The 23,386-nt window shown below is 27.6% G+C and overlaps 5 protein-coding genes and 1 non-coding gene across 18 annotated transcripts; 4 read left to right on the top strand and 2 right to left on the bottom strand.

The window, feature by feature from the left end:
• The first annotated feature begins 1,695 nt into the window (after positions 1-1,695).
• On the top strand, positions 1,696-3,842 carry LOC114941661 (uncharacterized). The gene is made up of 5 exons (XM_029316716.2): positions 1,696-2,003; positions 2,122-2,359; positions 2,504-2,766; positions 2,854-3,419; positions 3,508-3,842. Exons 2-5 carry the CDS (start codon positions 2,160-2,162, stop codon positions 3,745-3,747), a joined length of 1,269 nt encoding a protein of 422 aa, XP_029172549.2. The 5' UTR covers positions 1,696-2,003; positions 2,122-2,159; the 3' UTR covers positions 3,748-3,842.
• Positions 3,540-5,290, bottom strand: LOC114941683 (magnesium-dependent phosphatase 1). Of its 3 annotated transcripts, none has more exons than XM_085487026.1 (4): positions 4,953-5,279; positions 4,785-4,842; positions 4,480-4,701; positions 3,540-4,412 (listed from the first exon to the last, which is right to left on the bottom strand). In XM_085487026.1, the coding sequence occupies exons 1-4, from the start codon at positions 5,005-5,007 to the stop codon at positions 4,250-4,252; spliced, it is 498 nt and encodes a 165-aa protein (XP_085343152.1). In that variant the 5' UTR covers positions 5,008-5,279; the 3' UTR covers positions 3,540-4,249. The 3 variants fall into 3 exon arrangements, with proteins under 3 accessions (XP_085343152.1, XP_085343153.1, XP_029172576.1); XM_085487027.1 differs by having other exon boundaries at positions 4,971-5,275; XM_029316743.2 differs by lacking the exon at positions 4,480-4,701 and having other exon boundaries at positions 4,953-5,290.
• A 478-nt stretch (positions 5,291-5,768) lies between these two features.
• Pabp2 (poly(A) binding protein nuclear 1) lies at positions 5,769-9,335 on the top strand. 3 transcript variants are annotated; one of them, XM_029316692.1, is made up of 7 exons: positions 5,769-5,926; positions 7,709-7,845; positions 7,953-8,061; positions 8,458-8,525; positions 8,628-8,869; positions 9,033-9,125; positions 9,257-9,335. In XM_029316692.1, the coding sequence occupies exons 2-7, from the start codon at positions 7,711-7,713 to the stop codon at positions 9,288-9,290; spliced, it is 681 nt and encodes a 226-aa protein (XP_029172525.1). In that variant the 5' UTR covers positions 5,769-5,926; positions 7,709-7,710; the 3' UTR covers positions 9,291-9,335. The 3 variants fall into 3 exon arrangements, with proteins under 3 accessions (XP_029172525.1, XP_029172526.1, XP_029172527.1); XM_029316693.1 differs by having other exon boundaries at positions 5,769-5,884; XM_029316694.1 differs by having other exon boundaries at positions 5,770-5,926; positions 7,953-8,049.
• A 4,299-nt stretch (positions 9,336-13,634) lies between these two features.
• LOC114941627 (protein zyg-11 homolog B) lies at positions 13,635-19,126 on the bottom strand. 5 transcript variants are annotated; one of them, XM_029316660.2, is made up of 10 exons: positions 18,934-19,126; positions 17,866-18,091; positions 17,556-17,730; positions 17,299-17,493; positions 16,794-17,191; positions 16,518-16,663; positions 15,512-15,900; positions 14,781-15,150; positions 14,327-14,666; positions 13,635-14,084 (listed from the first exon to the last, which is right to left on the bottom strand). In XM_029316660.2, exons 2-10 carry the CDS (start codon positions 17,999-18,001, stop codon positions 13,927-13,929), a joined length of 2,307 nt encoding a protein of 768 aa, XP_029172493.1. In that variant the 5' UTR covers positions 18,002-18,091; positions 18,934-19,126; the 3' UTR covers positions 13,635-13,926. The 5 variants fall into 5 exon arrangements, with proteins under 5 accessions (XP_029172493.1, XP_029172487.1, XP_029172491.1 ...); XM_029316654.2 differs by having other exon boundaries at positions 17,556-17,793; XM_029316658.2 differs by having other exon boundaries at positions 17,556-17,793; positions 18,918-19,126.
• Positions 18,397-22,508, top strand: LOC114941628 (PP2C-like domain-containing protein CG9801). Of its 5 annotated transcripts, XM_029316665.2 has the most exons (8): positions 18,775-19,226; positions 19,952-19,989; positions 20,078-20,235; positions 20,392-20,618; positions 20,694-20,894; positions 21,192-21,495; positions 21,605-22,094; positions 22,165-22,508. In XM_029316665.2, exons 2-8 carry the CDS (start codon positions 19,987-19,989, stop codon positions 22,357-22,359), a joined length of 1,578 nt encoding a protein of 525 aa, XP_029172498.2. In that variant the 5' UTR covers positions 18,775-19,226; positions 19,952-19,986; the 3' UTR covers positions 22,360-22,508. The 5 variants fall into 5 exon arrangements, with proteins under 5 accessions (XP_029172495.2, XP_029172494.2, XP_029172498.2 ...); XM_029316662.2 differs by lacking the exon at positions 18,775-19,226 and adding an exon at positions 18,397-18,726 and having other exon boundaries at positions 20,392-20,894; XM_029316661.2 differs by having other exon boundaries at positions 18,771-19,226; positions 20,392-20,894.
• A 478-nt stretch (positions 22,509-22,986) lies between these two features.
• LOC146721342 (RNase MRP) lies at positions 22,987-23,267 on the top strand. Its single transcript, XR_014925712.1, has one exon.
• The last annotated feature ends 119 nt before the right edge of the window (positions 23,268-23,386 follow it).

The raw sequence follows: 23,386 nt of genomic DNA on the forward strand, positions 1-23,386 counted from the left end.
ACATACAAATTAAATTTAAATTGTAACAGTGCTTAAATATAATTTAATATTTCAGAAAATTGTGTACAAATTGAATATAAAATTCATCGCGCACAATAATAAAATAGATACATATAATTAAGTAATTTTATAAAATTTTTGGAAATTTTTTTATGCATAAATAAGATTTTTATATAATTTTATTTAAAATCTCTTATTTGTTTAAATCATTTAAGTAAACGAACTGAATTATTGCACGTATTAAAATTTTTCTTTCACTTTGTGAATTTGTTACAAATAATAATAAATAAATAATAAATTATTTACCTCATGTCAACCCCACCATAACTTGATGCTGCCCCATACCTCCTCCTCCTCCTCCTCCTTCTCCTCTTTTATTTCTGGTGCTATTTCTTCGTGGCAGTCTAGCAAAAACAATGTATTACAATTAAACGCGCACTTGAAAAAAATAATTAATTACGATTACGCGCGCCCGTACTAATCGCACTCAAATTAATGATCAATTAATAAGCGCGCAACACTTGTGTAGCGTTTCCGATTTAATGGCGACCGCACACTTGATCATCGCGGGAGAAAAACGCGGGAAAAGCGCGCGAAGCTGGACAACTCGCGATCTCTTGCGGCATTCCTAGATACTAATTCGCATGCGCGCCAACTGTAGAAATTAATAACAAATCATGATCGTAGTGCAAACATTTATATTTACACACAACGCGTTCGAAAATTATTAAAATAATTTCGATACATGACAAATGATGATTGTAATCACTTGTATTTTATGACTGTGTTATTTTTCACGATCGCGTCTCGAAAATTAACGCAACCCCGCACAGTTAATGGATATATGTATGTGTTTCTGTGTATGTCGAATAATGTACTTGCTCATATATACGAGCGTGTCGCATCGCTGCCTACCTGTTCGAATATCGCCGCACAAATAATAATTAACAATGGTTAATTACGATTACACGCGTATAAACAATTATATATGTCGTACATCACTCGAAAATGATTGAAATATAATACGAATTATGAGAGCTTACCTCTCACTCGAATGCATGTCGATTCAGACTGCACTATCGTCTCATGCTCGCGATACTTCGATATGTTTCATTATCGATATAAATCGACAACTTCATTCGATACGACGTAACGCCGCGCCGGTCCTCTATAATCTATAACAAAAAATATCAAATTCAAATTAGTAAATTAGTAACAAACAATTTGAAAATCACACAAACTTTCATAATATTATGTTTTTAATGATTTTATAATTCTATTTTCCATCGATATTTTCACATCGAATTTACATGCAAAATATATCTCAAACAAAATTATCACCTCGATTTAATCATACAAGTTAAATAATTGTGAGAATAAATGATACTCATTAATCGCCAGAGAAAATAATGATTCTGTAATATTTTTAATACATGTTGTATGTATAATAACTTTTCGAAAATTAAATGTGGAACTACGTTGTGTCGCTGCTTACCTGTCGAGTGTTGCTGTATAAATGAGATAAAAACAAACTTTTGAAGCGCGTTGATTGGCTGCAGTATAGTATTTTGTAGCCAATCACTACGCTTAAAATTTGTCCACAAATGTAATGCCACCCTAAAGCCTAATTTCCAAGGCAACACAACTCTCGACCTTTCATTGGCACGTCTTTCATATTATCTAGTCAATGTTTATGTAAATGAATGGCTTGTGTACATACATATATGTGTATTATTATTCGTTATGACATGTATCAATAATTAAATTATGTTGAAAAAAATGTCATTCACTATAATGACCGGGGAATTAATTACCTTAAGAATTTATATATGAAACTATAGAAATAAATACAGAAAAATCATGAATATATAAGATTAAATAAAATATTAAATTGTGAGAAAAAGATTGAATGAAAATTTTTATGCATATATGATGAATACATAAAACTTGATAAAATATACGAAACAAAACAATTATTAAATTCCTTAAGAAAAAAAGAAAAAGTTGGGTATACTGTTTTACATATTTCTTTTTTCTATATAAATTTTTTCTATGTAAATTATTATAATGTTTAGATTTGTAATTAAGATTATAATTAATATATATTTTTTGATTTTGCAGGCTTTATCTCCCATGTATAATTTCTAGAATTATCTAATATGATTGATGTAGATACAGATATGTTTTATATTGTACCACCAAATGGAGAGATATCTTTTCATATTTTGGAAGACTGCATTTTAACTAGATTAGATTATTTACGACACCTATATGAAGGATGTGCCAATGAATTTGATGGAAACTTTGAATACTTATTAGAAAATTCTACTTATGATAAAATTGGACATTTTGTATTACGGTAATACTTATCAATTAATAATAAGAAAAAGTACATATATTTAAGATAAATAAAACTGTATAGCAGACACTTTATACTAAAGGAATTGATTATAAATTATAAAGGATGTAAAATCCAATTTTTAATTTGCTATTTTTGTTTTAGATTATTAGCTTGTGCATCATCAGATTTATATTTAGATTGGATAACCAAAGAATCATTGTTATTTAAACATAGATTAGATAATATACTACCTAGACAACTACACAAATTATTGAAACAAATAATATGGAAGATGCAAATATTCAAAAGTGAGAAGAATGCAACTGAAAGAACTCTTATTGAGTTATGCAAATTCTACGTGCAGCCCTTAATTTTTAAACATTTGGTATCTAATTGTCATGATTGTACTGCTTTTCAATATGAAGGTGAGCATTATAATATATATAAATATATGTATAAAATATACAAAGTTTCTAAAGTAAATATGTAATAGTTTTTATTTTATTTTTCAGTGAGATTTGAACTGGTTCCAAACTTGGTGAAAGAAAGAGAATTAATTATCAAAAATGGAAATGTTATTACATATTGTTCAAGCTGGAAAAAAGTACTTCAATCATTATTTAGTAATTATGTAACTAATGAATTAAATATCATGAGGAGACAAGCACTACAAACCATAAAACATGATCTTAGATTTCATATTTTAAATCAAAAAGTGCAATCCTATCTTTTTAAGAAAGATACTGCTCATGGAAAAATAACTATTGATAATATAGATACAGAAGCACAAAAATTTCCTTTATGTATGCAACATTTGCATTCTGTGTTAAGAAACAGACATCGTCTTAGTCATTATGCTCGCTTATACTACAGTCTTTTTCTAAAAGAAATTGGGATGGAACTAGAAGATTCAATTATATTTTGGAAGCAAGAATATTCTAAGCCCCATTCTTGTTCTTCAGTATGTTTGCATAATTGGCAATCAAATGAAAAAAAATTCATATATAGCATCAGACACTTATATGGCTTAGAAGGATCTCGAAGAAATTATAAGACGCCTGACTGTAATTTAATCTGTGTAAGTATAAAAATTTCATAAAATCTTTTCTAACACAAAAGTAATTTTTTATATATTAAAATAATTTTAAAAATTAAAACTATTGCAGACTGGTATTAGTGGAGCAACATACGAAGGTGGTTGTCCTTTCAAAGATTTTAATGTAAAGACACTCAAAAATCTTTTATGTACTTCATTAACAGAAGATGAAGCAAACAAACTTACGAGTAACATGTCAATTAAAAATCCAGGAATTCTTTGCAGTGCTTTTTTGAGACTTTTATGCAAAGATAATATTGATGTTATCATCAAAAGTCCAGTACAATACTACCACAGAATGACTAATTAAATATTTTCTTATTGTGATAAATCTGTACAATTTGTACTATCTATTTGTAATTATTGAAAAAAATTTATTTTTTAAATAAATATTTAAAAAACTAACTTTTTAAATAAATTATTAATTTAAATTATATAATTAAATATATATATATATATATATATATATATATATATCAACAAAATTAAAAAAAATATAAATTATTATATATTTCATACATAATTATTATATATTTTTTATTATCTATTATGATAATTATATCTAATAATATATAATTATCATAATACATGTATAATATATAATTATAAATTAAATTTTCACATTAATAATTATAGGCCTGTTTGTTTTAGCTGAACTGCTGGCTGCACTACTTCAAAATTTATCTTTTTCCTTCCAATGTTGTGTGAAAAAGATAAACTCTGAACTAGTGTAGCCAAATTGGCTAAACCGGACAGATTAAATATATATAATTATTAATATGAATAAACTAATAGCAGAAAAAAAAGAATCATTATTTACTAAATGATTGTAAAGCACCTTTTATAACATCATGAGTTACACCATCTCTGACTAATACAGCATGTACTCCAAGTTTCCCAACATCCACAATATTTCTGGACTCGTCATCAAAAAAGATCATATCTTTGTAATCAACTTGAGAGCTCTTTTGAATGCTGAAAATTATATTCGTTTAAATTATAGTTTTATAAAACAAATTTAAAAGTTCTGCACAGAACTTACTTAAAAAAATGTGTAACTTTGCAACCAGGAAATATTTCAATATATTTGAAATATTTCTTCCAGCCAAATAAATCTAATAATTGTTTAGCACCACTTATTTCTGATGTACGTGATGCAATACCAAGTTCATATCCTTTCTCTGATAACTGTTTTAATATATCAGGTACATCAGTATAGTATTTTATTGTATGACCATGTGCATCTACTATTTTATTCTGTGTCCTAAAATTTTATCCTTTTAAGTCCGATAAATTATTACACACTATTTTCCTTTTTTATTTATGCAAAGGAAAAAATATACAAACCCTCTTCTAAATGGAGGAGTTACATGAGTGTCAACCCAAAATGGCCACAAAGTATAATCTGAAATTTAATATTTTGAAATTATTCTTAATAATTCTAATTAATTCTAGTAATAATAAAAGCATGCAAGTATTATATATATACAATCAAAATTTTTGGAAATTTCTTACACTCTAAATTATGTTTACCTAAATCAAAGACAATAACTTTTGGTTTCTTCTCCATTTGCTTGATTGAATTATAGTTTCATGTGCAGAGAATCAATTAAAAATAAAATGAATGTTACTAATATTGTAAAAATCTATGTATACACAAATCTTTATATGAACATCACTCAATCTATACACACGTCCATTTCGCAAACTAAAATGACAAATCTCTTTTTCGACTATTGATAAAATCACTTTTTAAATAACATGATTTTTTTTTATTTAATTTATAAATATATATATGTAATGTATTTTCACACACATGTGGATAACACATATATACTTGATAAGAAACGATGTTTCGAAAACATCTTCAGAGAGAGAAAGAGAGAGGTGCTTTTTTTAGTAATGTAAATAATCTTTCTGAAAACGTCAAACTACTTTTTTTAACTAAAATGCTTTATTTAACATTTTTATGATAAATAATCTCGTAAAATTCGAAAATTACATTTTTTCCCTGATTGGTCAATTCGCATTTTATAGATAATCGCGATTAAGTCCACAATTCGTAGTGTAATAGGACCTTTAGTGACTTCTGCGCACTAGAAAGCGGAAGCGCGAGAAGAGACACAATCAGCCAATCGGCTTTCCACTCTGAAAGAAACGCGTCAAGTTGATTGGCTATCCGTGTTGCTTCTTGTCACGTGACAGACGTCGCCGGCTCTATTTTCACGAGTGCAGAGAACGACCAAACGTACCGATTGGTGATCGGCTAGAGAATTTCTAGGAGGACAAGTGTGCCATCATTCTAAATGTCAAACTCGTTGCGTTCCCTCTGTTCTTCCTATAAGTGTGGTCACATCCGTCGCGTATCATTCTCTTCGATCATTCTCGTTTACTGACTTTATCGAGGCAAAAGTAGCGGTGCAAGTCGCTTTAGAAGCGATATTTCGGTAATTTATATCACATCTATTGAACATCTATTGAATATACACGTACGTTATTAATCATCCCTCATGAATGTAGTACATAATACGTATCAATTGTTTATCGATATATAATGCACGAGATAATTTCTTGATAATATTCTTGAAGGATAGATACCAGGCACGCACTATAATAAATTTGCTCGTTAAATTAAAGTAAATCTTCGACTCAGTTTGATTTACTTTGCTCACTTTTGTGTATTAATTTTAAAACGTCTACTAATGTTTATTTAGTTTTCAGCCTAAGAATTGAGTCATTGCAATTTTTATAGAAAATGATGAATAAGTTTGTTTTGCAAGTATGTAGTTTTATCAGGTTTAATCTAATTATAGAGTCATTCCTGGCGATAGATGATAAATCATTTTTGAAAAACACTCAAAAGATGGAAACAAATTTGTATCTATAATTATAAAAAAGCATCTTGGCATCTTTGACTCAGTTTGATTTACTTTGCTCACTTTTATGTAATTAACCAGAGGCATTTATTAATTTTTATTTAGTTATCAGACTAGGAACAAAGCCATTGTTGCAATTTTTATAGAAAATAATAAATATGCTTGTTTTACAAGTCTAGTTTTATCGGATTTAATCTAATTATACAGTCATTCCTGGAGATAAATAAACCGTTTTTAAGAAAAACTCAAAAGATTGAAACAAATTTATATCTATAATTATAAAAAGCACCTTGGCATCAATTTAGAACATTAACATATCTTCTTTATTTTATACTGATAGAAACTCTATTAATATGAAATATAATATAAGAGATAAGGGGTTAAAATGTCTTTCTTGATATACGATTCAATTGAATCATGTAGTATGAGAATAAAAGGATCGATAGTAAAGAAAAGAATCATGTCTTGTAAATTTGATTCAGTAACAATTTTTGAAAGCGAGCTATAAAAATTTTGATAAAATTGTAAATAATTATTTTAATTGTAACAGTAAATTTTTGTTAATGAAAAATTGTAATAATTTTTGTAATATTAATTATTAAAGTATCTTGTAAAATCTGTAATTATATTTAAAACATCTACAAATCTCACTTATTTCATTGTTATCAATAACCTAAATAAGATCTCTCAATTGTTGCTCTGTTCAAAATTCTTTAGCTGAATATTTTTCTATTTTTCTGCTTGTGATATTTTATTAGCATTATTTTTATTTCTTATAATCTATTATTTCATTACTAATAATCTGTGCTGCAGTTATTTGAAAGTATAAATAACTTAATTTAAGTAGTCATAATTTCTGATTATCATTAATTTATGTTTTTCTGATAAGTAATATTAAACTTACTTGGAAATAAATAATTTAAAAAAAGAGATCTATCTTTTAAAATTGTTTTATCTGTTTTTATCTTATTCAAATTGATCCAACTTTTACATTTTTAAGGAATAAATAAATTATTTAAAAATGTATTACTACAAATATAACTGATTTGATTATTTAAAATTAAAAATGTACAATATATATATATATATATATATATATATATATGTATATTAGTAATAGATCAATAATTGTGTAATATATAATATTTATAAATGCTCTTTTAACTTTCCCATTTATCATTTTACAAATTTCGACACTTTGTCTAGTTTTTATATTGCAATTATATATTATAAACTTAGCATTATTAAAAAATGTGTCATTAATTGATGATAAATTCTAATTAAACATTATAATACTCTGTTGCTTACACAGTAACAAATATAATGTTTTTTAAAGACAGAAGTCTCTAAACAAGTGATTCAAAGATAATATTAATTTTTATTATTACATTTCAGAAATGTCCGAATCAGATCTTTTGGCTACTGACCATATTGATGGTCTTGATGGTCTTGAAAATGGTCAAGATGGAGATGCTATCATGCAATGTGATGGTGTTAAACGTGAATTAAATGAAGCAAATATTGATGATCCTGTAAGTAATCGTTATCTTTATACCAATTGTAAGAAACAATATAGAATTATAATAAAAGCTTTCTTGGGCAAAGTTACTTAACTTATGAAATATTACTTACAATTTAGGAATTAGAAGCAATTAAAGCACGAGTGAGAGAAATGGAGGAAGAAGCAGAGAAATTAAAACAACTCCAATCTGAAGTGGACAAACAAATGAATATGGGTAATCCAACTGGTACCAATAAGTTTACAACACTTATATTTTCTATGAAATATATATATATATAAATTACACATACACTTAATATTATGCACTTTGGTTCAGATTTATATTTTCTTTTTGGGTTTCTGTTCTAATTGAAATAAAGTATGGTAGTTTTATGTTTTCTCGCAATGAGATATTGTGTGTTTTATATTATTAGATTTTGTTCTTTTATAATCAGATACACTCACTCAAATTTTAACTTCAGCTTTTGAGGAAGCATAAACCAGAATTAAATTCAAATTTGCTGATTTTCAAACGATTATTCTATTGCGAAATAAAATTGTTGAACTGAATCCACTTTTTCATCATTACACATTTCAGTTATATTTGGTAATAACATTGTTTTCTTATCATATTTAATTTCAGCAAGTCCATTAAATATGTCATCGGAAGATAAAACAGAAGTTGATAATCGATCCATTTATGTTGGCAATGTAAGTTTAATGTAATTGACCTATGTTTTTTAAAATCTGCAATATTATATATATATAACGTATTACTTTCACATTCTCAATCAATATTTTACATACATATAGGTTGATTATGGAGCTACAGCAGAAGAATTAGAGCAACATTTTCATGGCTGTGGCAGTGTCAATAGAGTGACAATTTTGTGTAATAAATTTGACGGGCATCCCAAAGGTTTTGCTTACATTGAATTTGCCGAACGCGACTCTGTACAAACCGCAATGGCCATGGACGAATCTATGTTCAGGGGTCGTCAAATTAAAGTAATGCCTAAAAGAACAAATAAGCCTGGTTTCTCTATGACAAATAGGTAATATTCTGTTTTATATACATACTATATATAATTATAACAATATATAAACTTTTATAAATTATAAAAACAAAAGTAGCAAGTAATCTTACATATAAATAAGTTATTTAAATTTGTAGTATTTCTAGTATTATTATTATCTTATTTTCTGTATATTTACTAGGGGTCCCAGAGGTGCAAGAGGCTATCGAGGTATGGCTAGAGGAATTATTCGCGGTAGTGCATATTATGGATATAGACCTACAAGGCGGCCTAGGTAATAATTAATTTTGACTTTTTTTAATGAATACATTTATAATTTATATAACATATCTTTATTCTTTGAAAAAAACAATCTATTCTCTCTTACAAATTCTATTATTTCATGTTTCTTTTTTTCCTTTGTAGAAGTTACAGACGCGGTTTTTATATGCCATATTGACCATTTTAAAGTTTGGCAACCTTTGTTCTACAAGAGAGTGTTAAGGTAAGTTTTTATTCTAAACAACACTCACATACACACATATATGTACATACATACATACATATATATACATATATATATATATATATATATATATATATATATATATATACATATGTATGTATATATAATTTTTTATTGTTCAAAGAAAGTGTTTCAGTATAAAAAGTATGAAAAACTTACATTCTTCTTTGTACTGATTGATTGTAATTAAATGCTGTATTGTAACGTTCTAAAAAATACAATAAGATGTTAAATAAGAACGATATAAAGAATTATATAAACAAAAAGATAATTTCTGAACGCTTTCTGAACGTCATGCATTTTGTTATAACTCAAGGATGGGCCAGAATATACTTAAATTGTAATAATTCGACAATAAAACATATTAATATAAACAAAAAAAGATAAAATAATAAAGATATTAAAAAATATAATTTACTGGTCACTCCTTAATGCAATATAGACAGCAAAATTATTATTAAGCACTAACTATTACTTGACTCTTAGTACTTTAGTACACTAACCTGATGTATCTATGATCAAACTTAATAATTTGTACATGGAATAAAACAAAAAAAAAGTGAAAAAGTTAATTATCTATTCGTTTTATTCATTAAAAGTAATTAGATCGATATCTAGATACATTAGTACATTGACACTTATATTAATATATTGACACTTGGCCATGAAAATCTATATTAGTGAAGAATATTGCAATACATATGAAATTGTGAAATAACATCTTGCACTAATATAATATCTTATTTCACTCTATTTTTCTATATATTGCATTTTTCTGTACTGCAGATTTTTTAGCTAAAAAAAAGAAAGAAAATTTCTATATTTTTTTAAATATTTCCAATTAAACATTACTAGATATTGGGTTGAGAGTATGGCCTTGTGAAATTGCAAATTGTAAGTTTTTGTGGAAAATTGCTTAACAATTCACGCAAAAAACTTACAAACATGTATATCATCATGCATTGCACTGAAAAGCAGTTAAGATTTTAAGTAAATTCTTATGATATGTCCACAGAAAAAAAAACTGATACGATGGAAAAAAAAGAGAAAGAAAAACATCATGTCAAAAGAAAAAAAAGATTGGACAAAGATGGGCACAATTAATCATATATTTGATTTAATAATCATCACATAAAAGTACAGATGTAGAACAGCGATCATTCACTATTGTAGTTCAATTAATTTTTGTTAATACTTCAATGTGTTGTTATTCTAGTGAATTCTAATGAATTAAGTTAAATTCTTTGTATCTGCCTTAAAAAAATTTCTTTAGAATTTCTTATTTTACTCTGTTTAATTCATTTATACTTCATACAATTATATTTTACACATTTAACAAAAAATATATATATTTTATATTAATAAAATAAAATTATATGTTTTATTAATTAAATAATAATCAGTAATTCATAAAATAATTATAATAATTAAAAATGGAATTTTTTGTTTGTTTTATTGCAACATATGTATCTATTAACTACACTTTATGGATTTTAACTTAACTTTGTGTATACACATATTTACAAAATATATATCAGTATATGAAACGTATGTATGTATTTATGTGTGCACATATATACATATATACATGAATCTATTTTTAAATGATAATATACTATTTGTGTGTGAATCATATTATGAATATAATTATCGACAACACATTATCCTTTAAAATAATCCAATCTTGAAAAATTTTGTGTGTATACACTCAAAAACAAACTGAAAAAGCACCTTACTAGCTTTAATATAAAGTAATTGATAACAAATTTATATGCAAAAATCTATTTGTATTTTAGTGTGGTATCATTTTTTATATAATAGGTATAATTGTGTAGGATATAAATCTATATATAAGAATATAATACCCATATGTTATTAAGGCTGATACATCAAATTATCAAAGCAATGAAAGATAGAAAAGGAAATTGGAATAATATGAATAATAATATCCAAACATTAGTATTGATATTTAAATAGATTATTATTTAATTAACTATTGCTATATCTTATAACACAAATAAACCTACTTGATATGAAAATGCACTGTCAGTTTTATAAAAATATTCAAAGAAACACTAAAAAGGATTGAACTACAAAAAGTGAATGTTTAGAATAATATCATATGACTATAATTTGTAGCAAATTTTGTATGCATGATAAGTGAAAGTTGCGCCCAAACAGTAATTATTGGTTACACGAATTGAAATAATTATACGCTATATTTTTCACATAAACTGCAACTTTCATTTACTCAATACTAACTCTATACATCTTCAATTTTATCTTAAACATATTGCTACTAATTTGTAAGATGCGTGTCAAATGTTTCTGAAATATTGATCCACTGTATTAGGAGGAGAGCCGACTTTCAACACATTAATGATCAAGCCACATTTCGTAATGTTGCTTCCATGTCGCTAAGTATTTTGCAGGTGCAGCTCAGCATCAGCATCAATTCAGTGATAATACAAATTTCATGAACAATTTTTACGTTTCATTAAGGAAAAAAAATAATAACATATGTGTAATATGAAAATGTAAAATGAATGGATAAATAAAGATTTTCTTGGCTTATTTAGAACACTTTGTGTACTTCCAAGTGGAGCAAAATGGAAAGAAATACTATTTATTTATATCTATAGAGTTTATTTAAATCTTATAAAATCGATAATGTTGGTATGCATATAATATAAATAAGGTTGGAAAATAAAAAAAGTAATTTTGATATTTTTTCAGTAATGAACTATTTTTAAAAATTAACAAGTTATTTTTATAAAGTATAACTTTCCTAATCCTGATGATAGTTAAAAAGGAAAAAGATCACAACACATAGAAACTGGAGCATGTTTATTTAACATTCAGTACTGTCCAAACTGGCATTCCTTACATTTTAGATGTCAACATGTAATGATATCAGAAGAATAAATTTCGTATATATAAATTTATAATATTTTTTTAATAACAGATTTAAATATTAATATGTATATTTCTTTCTTTTATTACAAATTCTGATTTTCTTGTATAATCTCTGAAGGCATGTCAATGCATAATCAATCTTCAAGATGTTTTTATTAAAATTTAATAGTGAAGATTTCATGAAGTAATAATTGTCAACAAAATAGATAAAAAATCTGAATTTTTAAAGTATTGAAGTATATTTATAATATATTTAGTAAAATAATAATTATTTCAACAATTTGTCACACATATGTCCCATCATTTTATAGATATATGTCTATACAAATATGTATTTTTTAATTACACTGAAGCAATGATTAGCGTCTTCTGAAAAATGTAATATATATATAATTAATAAAATGTATACATATATATAATTCAAGAGAGATTCTAGTCTAAAATTTCAGATTATATCAGTAAAATACATTCTAACCAGATATTGATACCCAAAAAATAATTAAATTATATATTTTATATGAGATCTAAATGTCAATTAAATCAGTTATTCAACAAACCATTAATACATTTTTTCATTAAAATATTATATAAAACAATTGTACAATTAGAATATATTGTTAGTTTTTGACAAATGCATATATTGATTATTATATCTATAATTTGAATATAATTAATAAATAGTTTATAATTTAAGATAATAATATTAGACTAGAATCTCAAATATAAGTAATATATCTCTAACATTAATCGTTTATTAAATAAATGATAAAAATATAAATACATCTTGAAACATTACAAACATATTATCTCGATTATTCTGTGATTTTCTGCAACAGTTTTATATATGTGTATATATATAAATAAAATTGTTAAATCTACTATAAATATTAATAAGTATTAATAATACAAATTGTTGAAAAGTATAAATCAGCAGCAAGCATGCATATTTTTTTGCTTTTTCTTAAAATCACATCTCGTTTTTTTTTAAATTACAATAGGATCCTTATATTGATTATTCTTCAATTTACTGTTAATGTTTCTTCTTTTAAGCCATTTCATATTTACTGATCAGGTGGTATGCATACCTCCTTTTATTTTTCAATCATTTTCTCTCGTTCTGTCCACACATAATCACATAATCAGGCAAATATGTAATAGTAAAACAGTATAAAAGAAGAAAATAGCAGAGAATTGTATACATTAATCAATACAAAGGCTCTATTGTGTACTGTATTACAAGTTTTGTAATTTATTTTAAAGTTATAAATTCATTACTATACATAATTATAACTTATTTTATACAATTATTGCTAATTTGAATGTTTTTTCCAGAGTTAATTCTATAAAAGACAACACACTCTGTAACAGAGATATATTTATTTCTCAATTCAGATCTTCCAATCTCGTCAGTTCTAATGAGTCTCACACACGCACACACACACATACACATACCTCGAAATATTAACTCAACTGCAATTAAAATATTTTGGATTTGTGATTTGATTGCAGAATCTGTCTTTCTGAATATTCACGGCCATATCATTTTTATATTTATTTGGTCTAAAGAACAGGATATAGGATTGCACTAAAACAGACATTGACTAGCATATCATAACATTTAATCTTTAGATTTTAAAAAGCAACAGAGCTATTGTTAGGAATTTAATTCGAGGGTTTCCAAAATTGATTGACATAAACTTTGCAGAAAAGTTGTAAAAGTTTCTTGTTTTGTATATTCTGTATGGGTCTTCTCGAGTTGTTTTAACGTTTCTACTCCTCCTTCTCTAATTAACATTGCACAATAGCGTTTTGCTGAAAAATATAAGCATATGATTATTATATTTTAATAATTATATATTTCAATACTTTTTTCTCAAAATTTTCATCTTTCTTTACTGTAATGCCAATTATTTTAAAAATATTGTTTCTTGCTATAATAAAACAATATAATTATTCTGATATAAAGGGTATAATTATTAAATTTTTATTATATCAAAATAGAGACAAATTTGAATCAAATCTATATTATAAAATAATATTCTTTATAGACTTACGATTCTTTGTGCATACATGATGAATTGCCCATACTGCCCAGAGCTGAACAGGATATGCATCTGTACAACGTAATAGTGGAAAAAATGGTTGAAAGCTACGATAAGCAACCATTTCTCCTTGTGGTGTTTGCCAATGAGTTACAGCATGAACCAATTGATCCAACAACTGCTCCCTACTCGGCTCCGATGGCATACTATACCAAGCTCGAGGACCATCACTAAGCAAATGTGCAGCAATACCAGCTGCAAAATAGGATACATCAATGTGCTCAGAGTCGAGCAGCATAGAAAGCATTTTTATAAATCGAGGCTGCATAAGTCGTGGTCTCAAGTGATCGACCTGAAATTTTCAGTGCAAAGAATAAATGAATTATATTTTAATGCAATATTTGTAAGGATACAATGTTTACATTTATTAAAATAATATACATTTAGTATAAATCCTGATACAAACCTCTGCAATATTGTTTAGCAGACCAAGTACCTTAGTTTCTACACTAGATTCTCCTTGAAAGCTATCCAACACCTCAAGAAATAATTCCATTCCACCTTCGTCGAGAAAGACTTTGCATGTAATAGCGCTTTCATCCGTTAAATTCCATAAAGCGCTTAATGTAAATTTCATTGTAATATCTACTAGTTTAGACTCAACTTTAGATCTAACCATTGCAAGCAATTTCAACATATATTGTGGTTGTGCGCCAAGCATAGACGTTTCCACAGTCGATATTTTTGCTGCTAATATTGAGCAAATGGCCACAGACATACGATTCATAGATGCATCGTCAAATGTTGATAGGCAATTCATAACTAATCTTGCACATCTGTTAAATTAAATTTTTTTAGATTTACATATATGTATATATAATTGTGATGTATATGTACTAATAAAATTGTTATATATATGTATATCGCAAAAATATTTATATTTTTATGCTGAAATTCCAATGTCCATCTAATACTATTTAGTTGTGTGTATAAATTCTCTTTTATCATATAATCAATTTCCATTTACAAAACAGATAATACTTGTTCGTGTAATAATTTGCAAGATTATATTATTATTAAAAATATTATATTACAGAAAGCTCTATGAAATTATTAATAAACAATTTAAGATCATAATTAAAATTTCAGCATATAATTTTACTTTAAATTATAAATTTATTATATGTATATAGCTACCTATATTTATCAAATGCAACATCTTGTAGGATTCTATCGCTGCATAAAGTCAATAGTGTGTTTTTTTGAAGTTGATGATTAGTTGGATATGATTCCATTGCTAATAATGTCAATTCAACTATCTGTTTAAGTATCGACGGATGAATCATAAGAGCTAATTCACCCTTGGTGAGATTATAAATACACGCAGTGGCTGCCATTTGTACACGGAACTCCTGTGGATGCTCTCTCATTCCAGGTAACACTAATTTTATCACATCAACTCGTGGTTCGAGAAAATTTGGTGTCAAACGAAATAAATTAAACAAACACTTTTGAAGATATATTGGTCTGTATATATATCTTCTAAGGGCTTCCAAAATTTGAGGCTCTGTTGCTGTACCACTAATCTAAAGTAAAAAACAGATGGACTTTATATATTATTTCATATATCAATTTCTTTTCTTAATTCTTAAATAATTTTATCTTTTTCTTTCTGTGTTGAACTGTTTTCCTTAATTTAATGTTACTCTATTTACAAAAATTACTTTCTTATATTCTTTTCTTTTTTAATTATGCATAAAAATATAAATTTTTCTAGCAATAAAATTTTATATCAACGTTTTTTCTATATTTGCAAATAGAAATTGATTATTATAATAATTACATTATATATGCAATAAAACAATATTATATACAAACACTTGATACTATAAATACTGATATTGCTAATTATATACAAACACTTAATACTATAAACACTGATACTGATAATTTTTCTATAACATATAACTGAGAGTATAATGAATACAAAGAAAAAATGACAAAAGATAGAGAATATGAAAAATATCAAACTTTATACAAATAATAATAATAATAAATATAATAATGTTACTCTACACATATTTAAAGATATAACGAGTATAATGTAACAAAATTATAAATCCTAATTTTTTTTGTATATGAAAGTAACACATAAAAACAGTACATATGGCTGTATAATATTAATTCCAATATGTCAACTTACAACAAGTTCGGATTTATAATCTTCATGTGTTGAATCTATGAAACTTTCATCATAACAAGTATCAGAATGCACCAGCCCCAGAAACCTCAAATGTACATGTGATGCAATAAAATTTTTTAAATCTTTCGAATTTATATCATCTTTACCTATATAAGAATATTATATTTCATTAAAAAAATCTCTTATATATCTCTTATATATCGTTAATTAATTAATAATTTAAAGAACAATTAGGACATTATTATATATAAAGATTATATTATATTTTCTACTCACCAGACAAATCTAAAGTTGTCAAATAAGGCATACAATTAAGAGCTCTTAGAAAATCTGTTAATTTTGGCTTAGTTGGTGCAAACACTTCAAAACCCTGTGAATCTTTCTCATCAGAAATGTCTAAATGCCTTAATTCATTTAACTCCAGTAATACTGGTATTAAATTTGCACATCCACTTATCTTTAAATTGTACATATTTAATGTCCTTAAACGATCTTTACATTTCCTTAATGGTGTTACATCATCAACTCTTGTACAAGATATATCTAAGCTCTCTAAAAGGGGAAGATCTTCGACTACTATGTCCAAACCATGTTTATTAAATTCTGTTCCTGAGACATTCAAGGTGTGAAGTGCCTTTAATTTGTTTAATGTTGCAATATCTACCATGCGTTGTCTATAACACAAAATATGTGTAAAGGTATAAAATTATCAACTGTTATAAGAATCTCTCATAACTCAACTTAAAAATGTGTCGCAATGTGTGTGAAGTTTAATAATAACCTTGAAAAATCCATAAAGCTTCCTTTAGCTACACTTAGCGACCTAAGATTTTGTATACTCCAATCACCTAAACAGCTAATTAACTCATTAACAGTTATTTTAAGTCCATTTACTATTAAATCTATAACTTTATGTTGCTTAAGAACACTTAAGCCTTTAGCTGATAATGTCGACGCATCTTTCAGTCGTACATGCCTAAAAGAAAATATAATATTGTTAAAAAGTTCTTTCCTTTAAATAAACTCAAATCATGTCACCTTAATCTAGTGGTCTTGGAGTCAAATAGTGTAATTGTCAAGTCGGACAAAGTTTTCTTTTCACATAAGTTGGATAATAATTGTTCCGATACTTCGGCTGGTAGAAAAGCATCCGGATGCCTAAAGGTGAGCCGAGTTGCAAAGTTGGAGCAAGCATCATTAGATGATCTTCTACCTGTTGTAGTATCAAAAGCAACTTCTGTACTATTACTATTTAATGTACAGACACCTTGTTGATCTAAAATTAATGCTGTTTTAATTCTGCAAAGTCTATAGCAATGTAAATGCTCTGTTTTAGATAAACACTTACCGGAAACAGTGCTATTATTGGGAGTAGTGGAAGAATGTACACTTGTATCACCAAGATGAACCTCACACAAGCCTAGAACGTTACCGCAGATGAAGTCGATGCAAACCTCTTGAAGACTTCTTGGAGATTCATACATTTTATACTTCTGCTGTCATTTAACAATTTCTGATCTTTTTTTTATTCTATTGACTTCTTATAGAACATTAGCCGTTTGTGCATTCACAACCTTTAAAGGGCAACATTAAGAAGAATGCATGAACATTTTGACATATTTTACATCATTTTTTAAATATTTCAAGTGATATCCGCGCATATTAAATATCTAACAAATGAGGGGATGATATAACATGAAAAAAAAATTTCTCTTCTGTCAAAATAACGTCACGTGAATTGTGCGCAAAACTAACTGTATAAAAAGAAACCGTACACTTTCTCGGACACTTTCTTAAACGAAACAGAACATTCGGTAGAGGAATATCGCTGCCAGGATCGCTCAGGTGTGATAGGATTTTAAATATTATGATTACGTAATAATAATTTCGCACGCGGAAGTAGAGAAATACTAATACACTGGCTCAACACTACCTGTCGCCAAGATTGCGCATTAAAATCGAGAATAATCGCTATTAATCCAAGATCGCGTCAATCATCGAATTCCTCCATAAGAAGAATTCAATTCACCGAATCCGAGTCACGAAATACACGACTTTGCGGAGTAGCGAGAGAATGCGAAGCCCGCTAAAATAACCACGAAAAAATTGCGAACTCTCTGTGACGAGGACGCCATATTGACTCGTCAAATGTCAAAACGGAGCAAAAGAAAAGAATTCAACTGTCATCATCGTCTTCGTCTTTATTACGGTATTATCACACATTGTGTTGTATATATTATCATATTACAACACATACACAAATACACACGCGCGATGATAGCTATAATATGAGTATCGTCTTATCTCGGCTGACGGCCGATCGCAGTCAGCTGATTTTGGCAGCCGCGCGAGAATTGGAGCAAACGTCAATTTCGCGACTCCGTTACGTGCGTGACGTACCATACGTCATAAGTACCTCAATGAGAGTGTCGTCGACATTGTGACATCCGTTGACGCCGCTTTATTACCCATATTAATCGCGCTCGCGCGTACGACGTTCCGATTTCCATGTATGCACATGCAAGTGACGGGCCGCGACTCCGTGTGGGAGGAGAGATATCTATGTCTGTGTGTATGTGTGTTTAGGCCCGCGCTCTCGTATAGTTCAGTTGGTTATTGACACATTGCCAATATGGCGGTAAAGTGAAAAAGGCCTGTGTGTGCAGCATGCATCGTGATCTCATTCTCGCGCAGTGAGAATTTTCCCAGGTAACTGTGTCTGCCTTGGTGTCAATGCACGACGCAATTAACACGCCTAGTCAGTTTGGAATTCTCTTTAATACATCCTTGTATTTTCTCCCTTTGTGCCTTTCTTCGACTTTTTATATCATTTCGTCGATATTTGTCCCAATTCACGTATGATTTATTAAGTGTCTGAATAAATTGAGTTGTCGATAAGAGGAAACAATGGAATTATGTATCTCTGCAATGTGTAAAAAGTGTGGAAAAATATTTCATTAACAGCTTGATTAAATTTCTTTATCTTAGCTTGAGAGAAGTGTGATCACTGTCTTTTAAACTTTATATTAATACAAATTGTAAGTGCAGTAATTGCAATAAAAACGAAAGTTTTCATTAACAAATTTATTTATATAATTTTATTAACATAGATTCATCAAATATTTTTTCAAAATTTTAGATACTTATCAAGAACATATAGAAAAATATGTAATTTACTGCTTTACATATATTTTATATCTATTTATATATTATTTTATTTAAATATATATAATTACATATTTGTTATTATTCTTATTTAACATCATTTGGATGACTTGCTTCAATTACTATAATCTAATCTATTATATATATAATATATATATATATATATATATATATATATATATATGTATATATATATATATATATTTATTCTATTATTTGACTATAAAAAAGTAAAATTTTTAAACATATATATTTATGGATTTTTTCAGGTTTGATCTAAGACCTGTAACTGGCAGCTATAATCATGGTATGAGCCTCTCATCAAGTGAAGTAATGTTAGACAATAATTATCATTCTTAATTGCTCTGTATCCTTTACTTGGACTTCTTTAAAAGATGCCAAGTTTACGGAAGAAAGTTGCTGGTTTCATGCGCCAACTATCTATTAGCAACTTGGCTGGGGCTGTGGAGAGTATAGGCCTCGGGGAGCAGTCGCTTCAAAGCCCGCAATCTCAGGAATTTGGTGGCTGTTTCATCACACGCTATCTTAATGGGTAAACATAAAAATTAAAAATGCAGTTAATTAGATAATGTTAATCATATGTTAATATAAACTTATATAAATTTAAAACTACAACATGTTATTTGTGTGATATGTATCAATATTCTCTCACTATCTTTTAATATGACCCTACAATCGACATTCTTAGATTAGAAACAAAACAAGAAGGACCATCAATTTTACATGGTCGAAATCCAGAAGAATTGCCGAGTAGACAACTCGACAATTTTCAGGAAAATGAAAGAATATTTGCAGCTTATACTGGTCCCGATAGTGGTCTTACAGCAGTCAATCTTCAACAGAAACACTTAAGTATTAATGATAGTGATATAGATTACATTGATATGCTAGATCAAAATGAGCAGTATAGAAGTGGTGAGTTTAAAATAGTGAAATTAATGAAATATATATATTTGTTTTTATATCGTTATAAAATACAAAACTTTACAGGATCAACAACAACAAATATTAAAATTGCTGGAGTTACCGATTGGTTCAGTCCTCATGAGAATGCATATGGAATTGCAACTACATTATATGAGAAGAATCCTACAAATAATACTAACAATGGAGAACCAATAGCTGACTGTTTCGGCATTGTGGCAAGACCAAACTCTGCCATATTAGCTCTTGCAGATGGTGTCAATTGGGGTAAAAGCAATAATACATCTTTAAAAGATTAGATAGATTGACATAGATTGAAGTCAAGTATAAAAATAAAAATAAAAGTATAAGTCAAATAAAAGTTTAATTTGATAAATTTATTTATAACTTTATTATATATCCGATAAAAAAAATATCTAAGTTTTTCAAATATTTTATTAGAAAATAATTCATAAGAAAAACAACTAGCTCTAGTTCCTCTCATAACTTCACTATGATTAAAACTAATCAAATTTATTTGTCATTGACCATATAATTTATTCTAATTTAATATTAATATTTTAGGTACAAAAGCAAGTATAGCAGCCAGATCTGCGGTTCATGGAAGTATAGAGTACTTGAACCAGGCTCTGTTCTGCCCGTCTATAAATAGCGAAATGACAACAACAAAGGATGTATTTATAGCATTACTTCGTTCATTCCATGCAGCGCATTCACTGATTCTTCAAGAACAAGGAATGCTCACTACCTTAACAGTATGCACAATCCTTCCACTGCCAAGTCCAAGTACTGATACAAATATATGCCAGAAAAAATATATTGCCTGTACCTGCAATGTTGGTGATAGTTTAGCTTATGTATACTCAAGGTATATATATATATATATATATATTTTTATTATATACTAAATTATAAATTGCTACAGATAATATCTTAGATATCCTTTTATAACTATCTCTTATATGAAAACAAAACAGGGAAACTGGTGTGAGAGAGATAACACGAGGATCTCACGACATTCACTGCATGCGAGATATGCGAGATGCCTTAGGAGCTCTAGGTCCAGTAGATGGCTCTAATCCTGAATTGAATAATTTAACACTGGCGATAACGGAAGTTGAAAGAGACGATATAGTATTTTTGACAAGCGATGGAATTTCAGATAATTTTGATCCTGTGGTGGGAAAATTTGCTGTTTTACCTAATTACAGTAGCAGTGCTGACGCAATGCTAAAAAGTTATGATGCAAGATCAAAAACACGTCGAAAATCTACAGAAAATATCCGACACACAGAGTCAAGTAATAGTAATAATGTGAATAGCAACAATCTACCAGTAGTTGAAGCTTATCAAAGACATGAACTCACACTACTCAGGATGGAAGATCTATTAAGACGTGGAGTTTCTGGAGAAGGACCGCCATGCAATAGTGCCAAACATCTGTGCGAACTTCTTTTAGATTTTGCAGTAAGTGTAAAATTTTTATATACATAATATTACTTCCAGTACACTAATTACTTTTTGTTTTGTTCTATAGGTGCGTATAACTGCTGCAAAAAGACGGATTTTAGAAGACACAGACTTATATTATGGACAACATAAAGATGGTCAATTGATACAACTCTCAAAGCTAGAACAAAGATCTCGAAGAAAAAAGACATTAGAAAAGATATCTATGATACCTGGCAAGCTAGATCATGCAACGGTCGTAGCTTATGTAGTTGGATCCTAAAATTCTTCAAAGTGTAATATGTATAATCGATAACAATGATAGAGTATAGATTTTACTTGTATAGAAATTAATTGAATTTTCTATATTTTTTTTCTAATAGTTTTACTTGTAGTAATAAAAAGAAAATATATCTTTTACACAAGAGCCAATATATGAAACTATCTATATTCCACTTATTGTTAGCAAATCTTGCGAAATTATTTAGATAAAATAAAATGTACATAAATATACCTAAGATAAGATGTCCTGTTTTATAAATTTATCTATATGAGAGTGTCTTTTTAGTTTTATTAAATTTCATAAAATTAGAAAAAATCTTTTAAATTTAAAAAAAAATTTGAATAAAAATTATGTAAACAATAAATTATTTATCTCAAAGTAATTTTATATGAAAAATACTTTTTTAAATATATTTTTAATTATAAATTTTTCTAATTTAATAATGCATATCTTATTTTACAAAAAAACTTCAGTTTATGAAAGAAAAATGTTTTAAAAATAAAATTTGATGTTGTAAAATGTAATTTTATAAGAGAAATATGGTATATTCTTAATTTATCATGTTTCTCGATAGTGCTTTTCGATGCATCTCTTACTTATATATTTGCTCCGAGAAAACATATCACGAAGTTCCCTGAGGTCACACCGCGGAGCCACATTCGAGTTCTTGGTAACTCTTTCAACTCTGAGGAAGGTCCCTGGACCCGTGGCAGAAAGTGCCGTAGCTTTACCACTATTATCCTCCGCCATCTCACGAATAAAAAAGGGAAGCTTCGGCTGATTTTTCGTGATGTGTTGTGAGAGTATTGGTCCAAGTAAAAGTAATGTGTGTAAAAATGGCGTTTTGTATCTTTCACAGAAAGATTTAAATGCATTGAACTTAACAGGGCCTATCAGATCAGGAAACTTCAATTTTTTTTTTGTTTTATTTAAAAACTAATTTCTATTATTGTGATAAATAATAAAGCAACAGTATTTTCTCGAGATTTATTTTTTAATTACATTAATTAAAATTTTAAATTGTATT

The sequence above is a fragment of the Nylanderia fulva genome, unplaced genomic scaffold (assembly GCF_048542155.1).
Source record: "Nylanderia fulva isolate GAGA-0341 unplaced genomic scaffold, ASM4854215v1 Scaffold5, whole genome shotgun sequence".
Classification (NCBI taxonomy): domain Eukaryota; kingdom Metazoa; phylum Arthropoda; class Insecta; order Hymenoptera; family Formicidae; genus Nylanderia; species Nylanderia fulva.

Bases quoted from the DNA above. Each gene is read 5' to 3' on its own strand.
- LOC114941661 (XM_029316716.2), top strand. From the start codon at position 2,160: ATGATTGATGTAGATACAGATATGTTTTATATTGTACCACCAAATGGA. The intron at 2,360-2,503 runs GTAATACTTATC...TTTTTGTTTTAG, and splicing joins ATTGGACATTTTGTATTACG to ATTATTAGCTTGTGCATCAT. The intron at 2,767-2,853 runs GTGAGCATTATA...TTTATTTTTCAG, and splicing joins TACTGCTTTTCAATATGAAG to TGAGATTTGAACTGGTTCCA.
- LOC114941683 (XM_085487026.1), bottom strand. From the start codon at position 5,007: ATGGAGAAGAAACCAAAAGTTATTGTCTTTGATTTAGGTAAACATAAT. The intron at 4,702-4,784 runs GTTTGTATATTT...ATAAAATTTTAG, and splicing joins ACTCCTCCATTTAGAAGAGG to GACACAGAATAAAATAGTAG. The intron at 4,413-4,479 runs GTAAGTTCTGTG...TATAATTTTCAG, and splicing joins AAAGTTACACATTTTTTTAA to CATTCAAAAGAGCTCTCAAG.
- Pabp2 (XM_029316692.1), top strand. From the start codon at position 7,711: ATGTCCGAATCAGATCTTTTGGCTACTGACCATATTGATGGTCTTGAT. The intron at 8,526-8,627 runs GTAAGTTTAATG...ACATACATATAG, and splicing joins GATCCATTTATGTTGGCAAT to GTTGATTATGGAGCTACAGC. The intron at 8,870-9,032 runs GTAATATTCTGT...TATATTTACTAG, and splicing joins GGTTTCTCTATGACAAATAG to GGGTCCCAGAGGTGCAAGAG.
- LOC114941627 (XM_029316654.2), bottom strand. From the start codon at position 18,001: ATGTATGAATCTCCAAGAAGTCTTCAAGAGGTTTGCATCGACTTCATC. The intron at 16,664-16,793 runs GTGAGTAGAAAA...ATTCTTATATAG, and splicing joins GACAACTTTAGATTTGTCTG to GTAAAGATGATATAAATTCG. The intron at 14,667-14,780 runs GTTTGTATCAGG...TGAAAATTTCAG, and splicing joins TGCTAAACAATATTGCAGAG to GTCGATCACTTGAGACCACG.
- LOC114941628 (XM_029316662.2), top strand. The intron at 20,236-20,391 runs GTAAACATAAAA...CGACATTCTTAG, and splicing joins ATCACACGCTATCTTAATGG to ATTAGAAACAAAACAAGAAG. The intron at 21,496-21,604 runs GTATATATATAT...AAAACAAAACAG, and splicing joins TTAGCTTATGTATACTCAAG to GGAAACTGGTGTGAGAGAGA.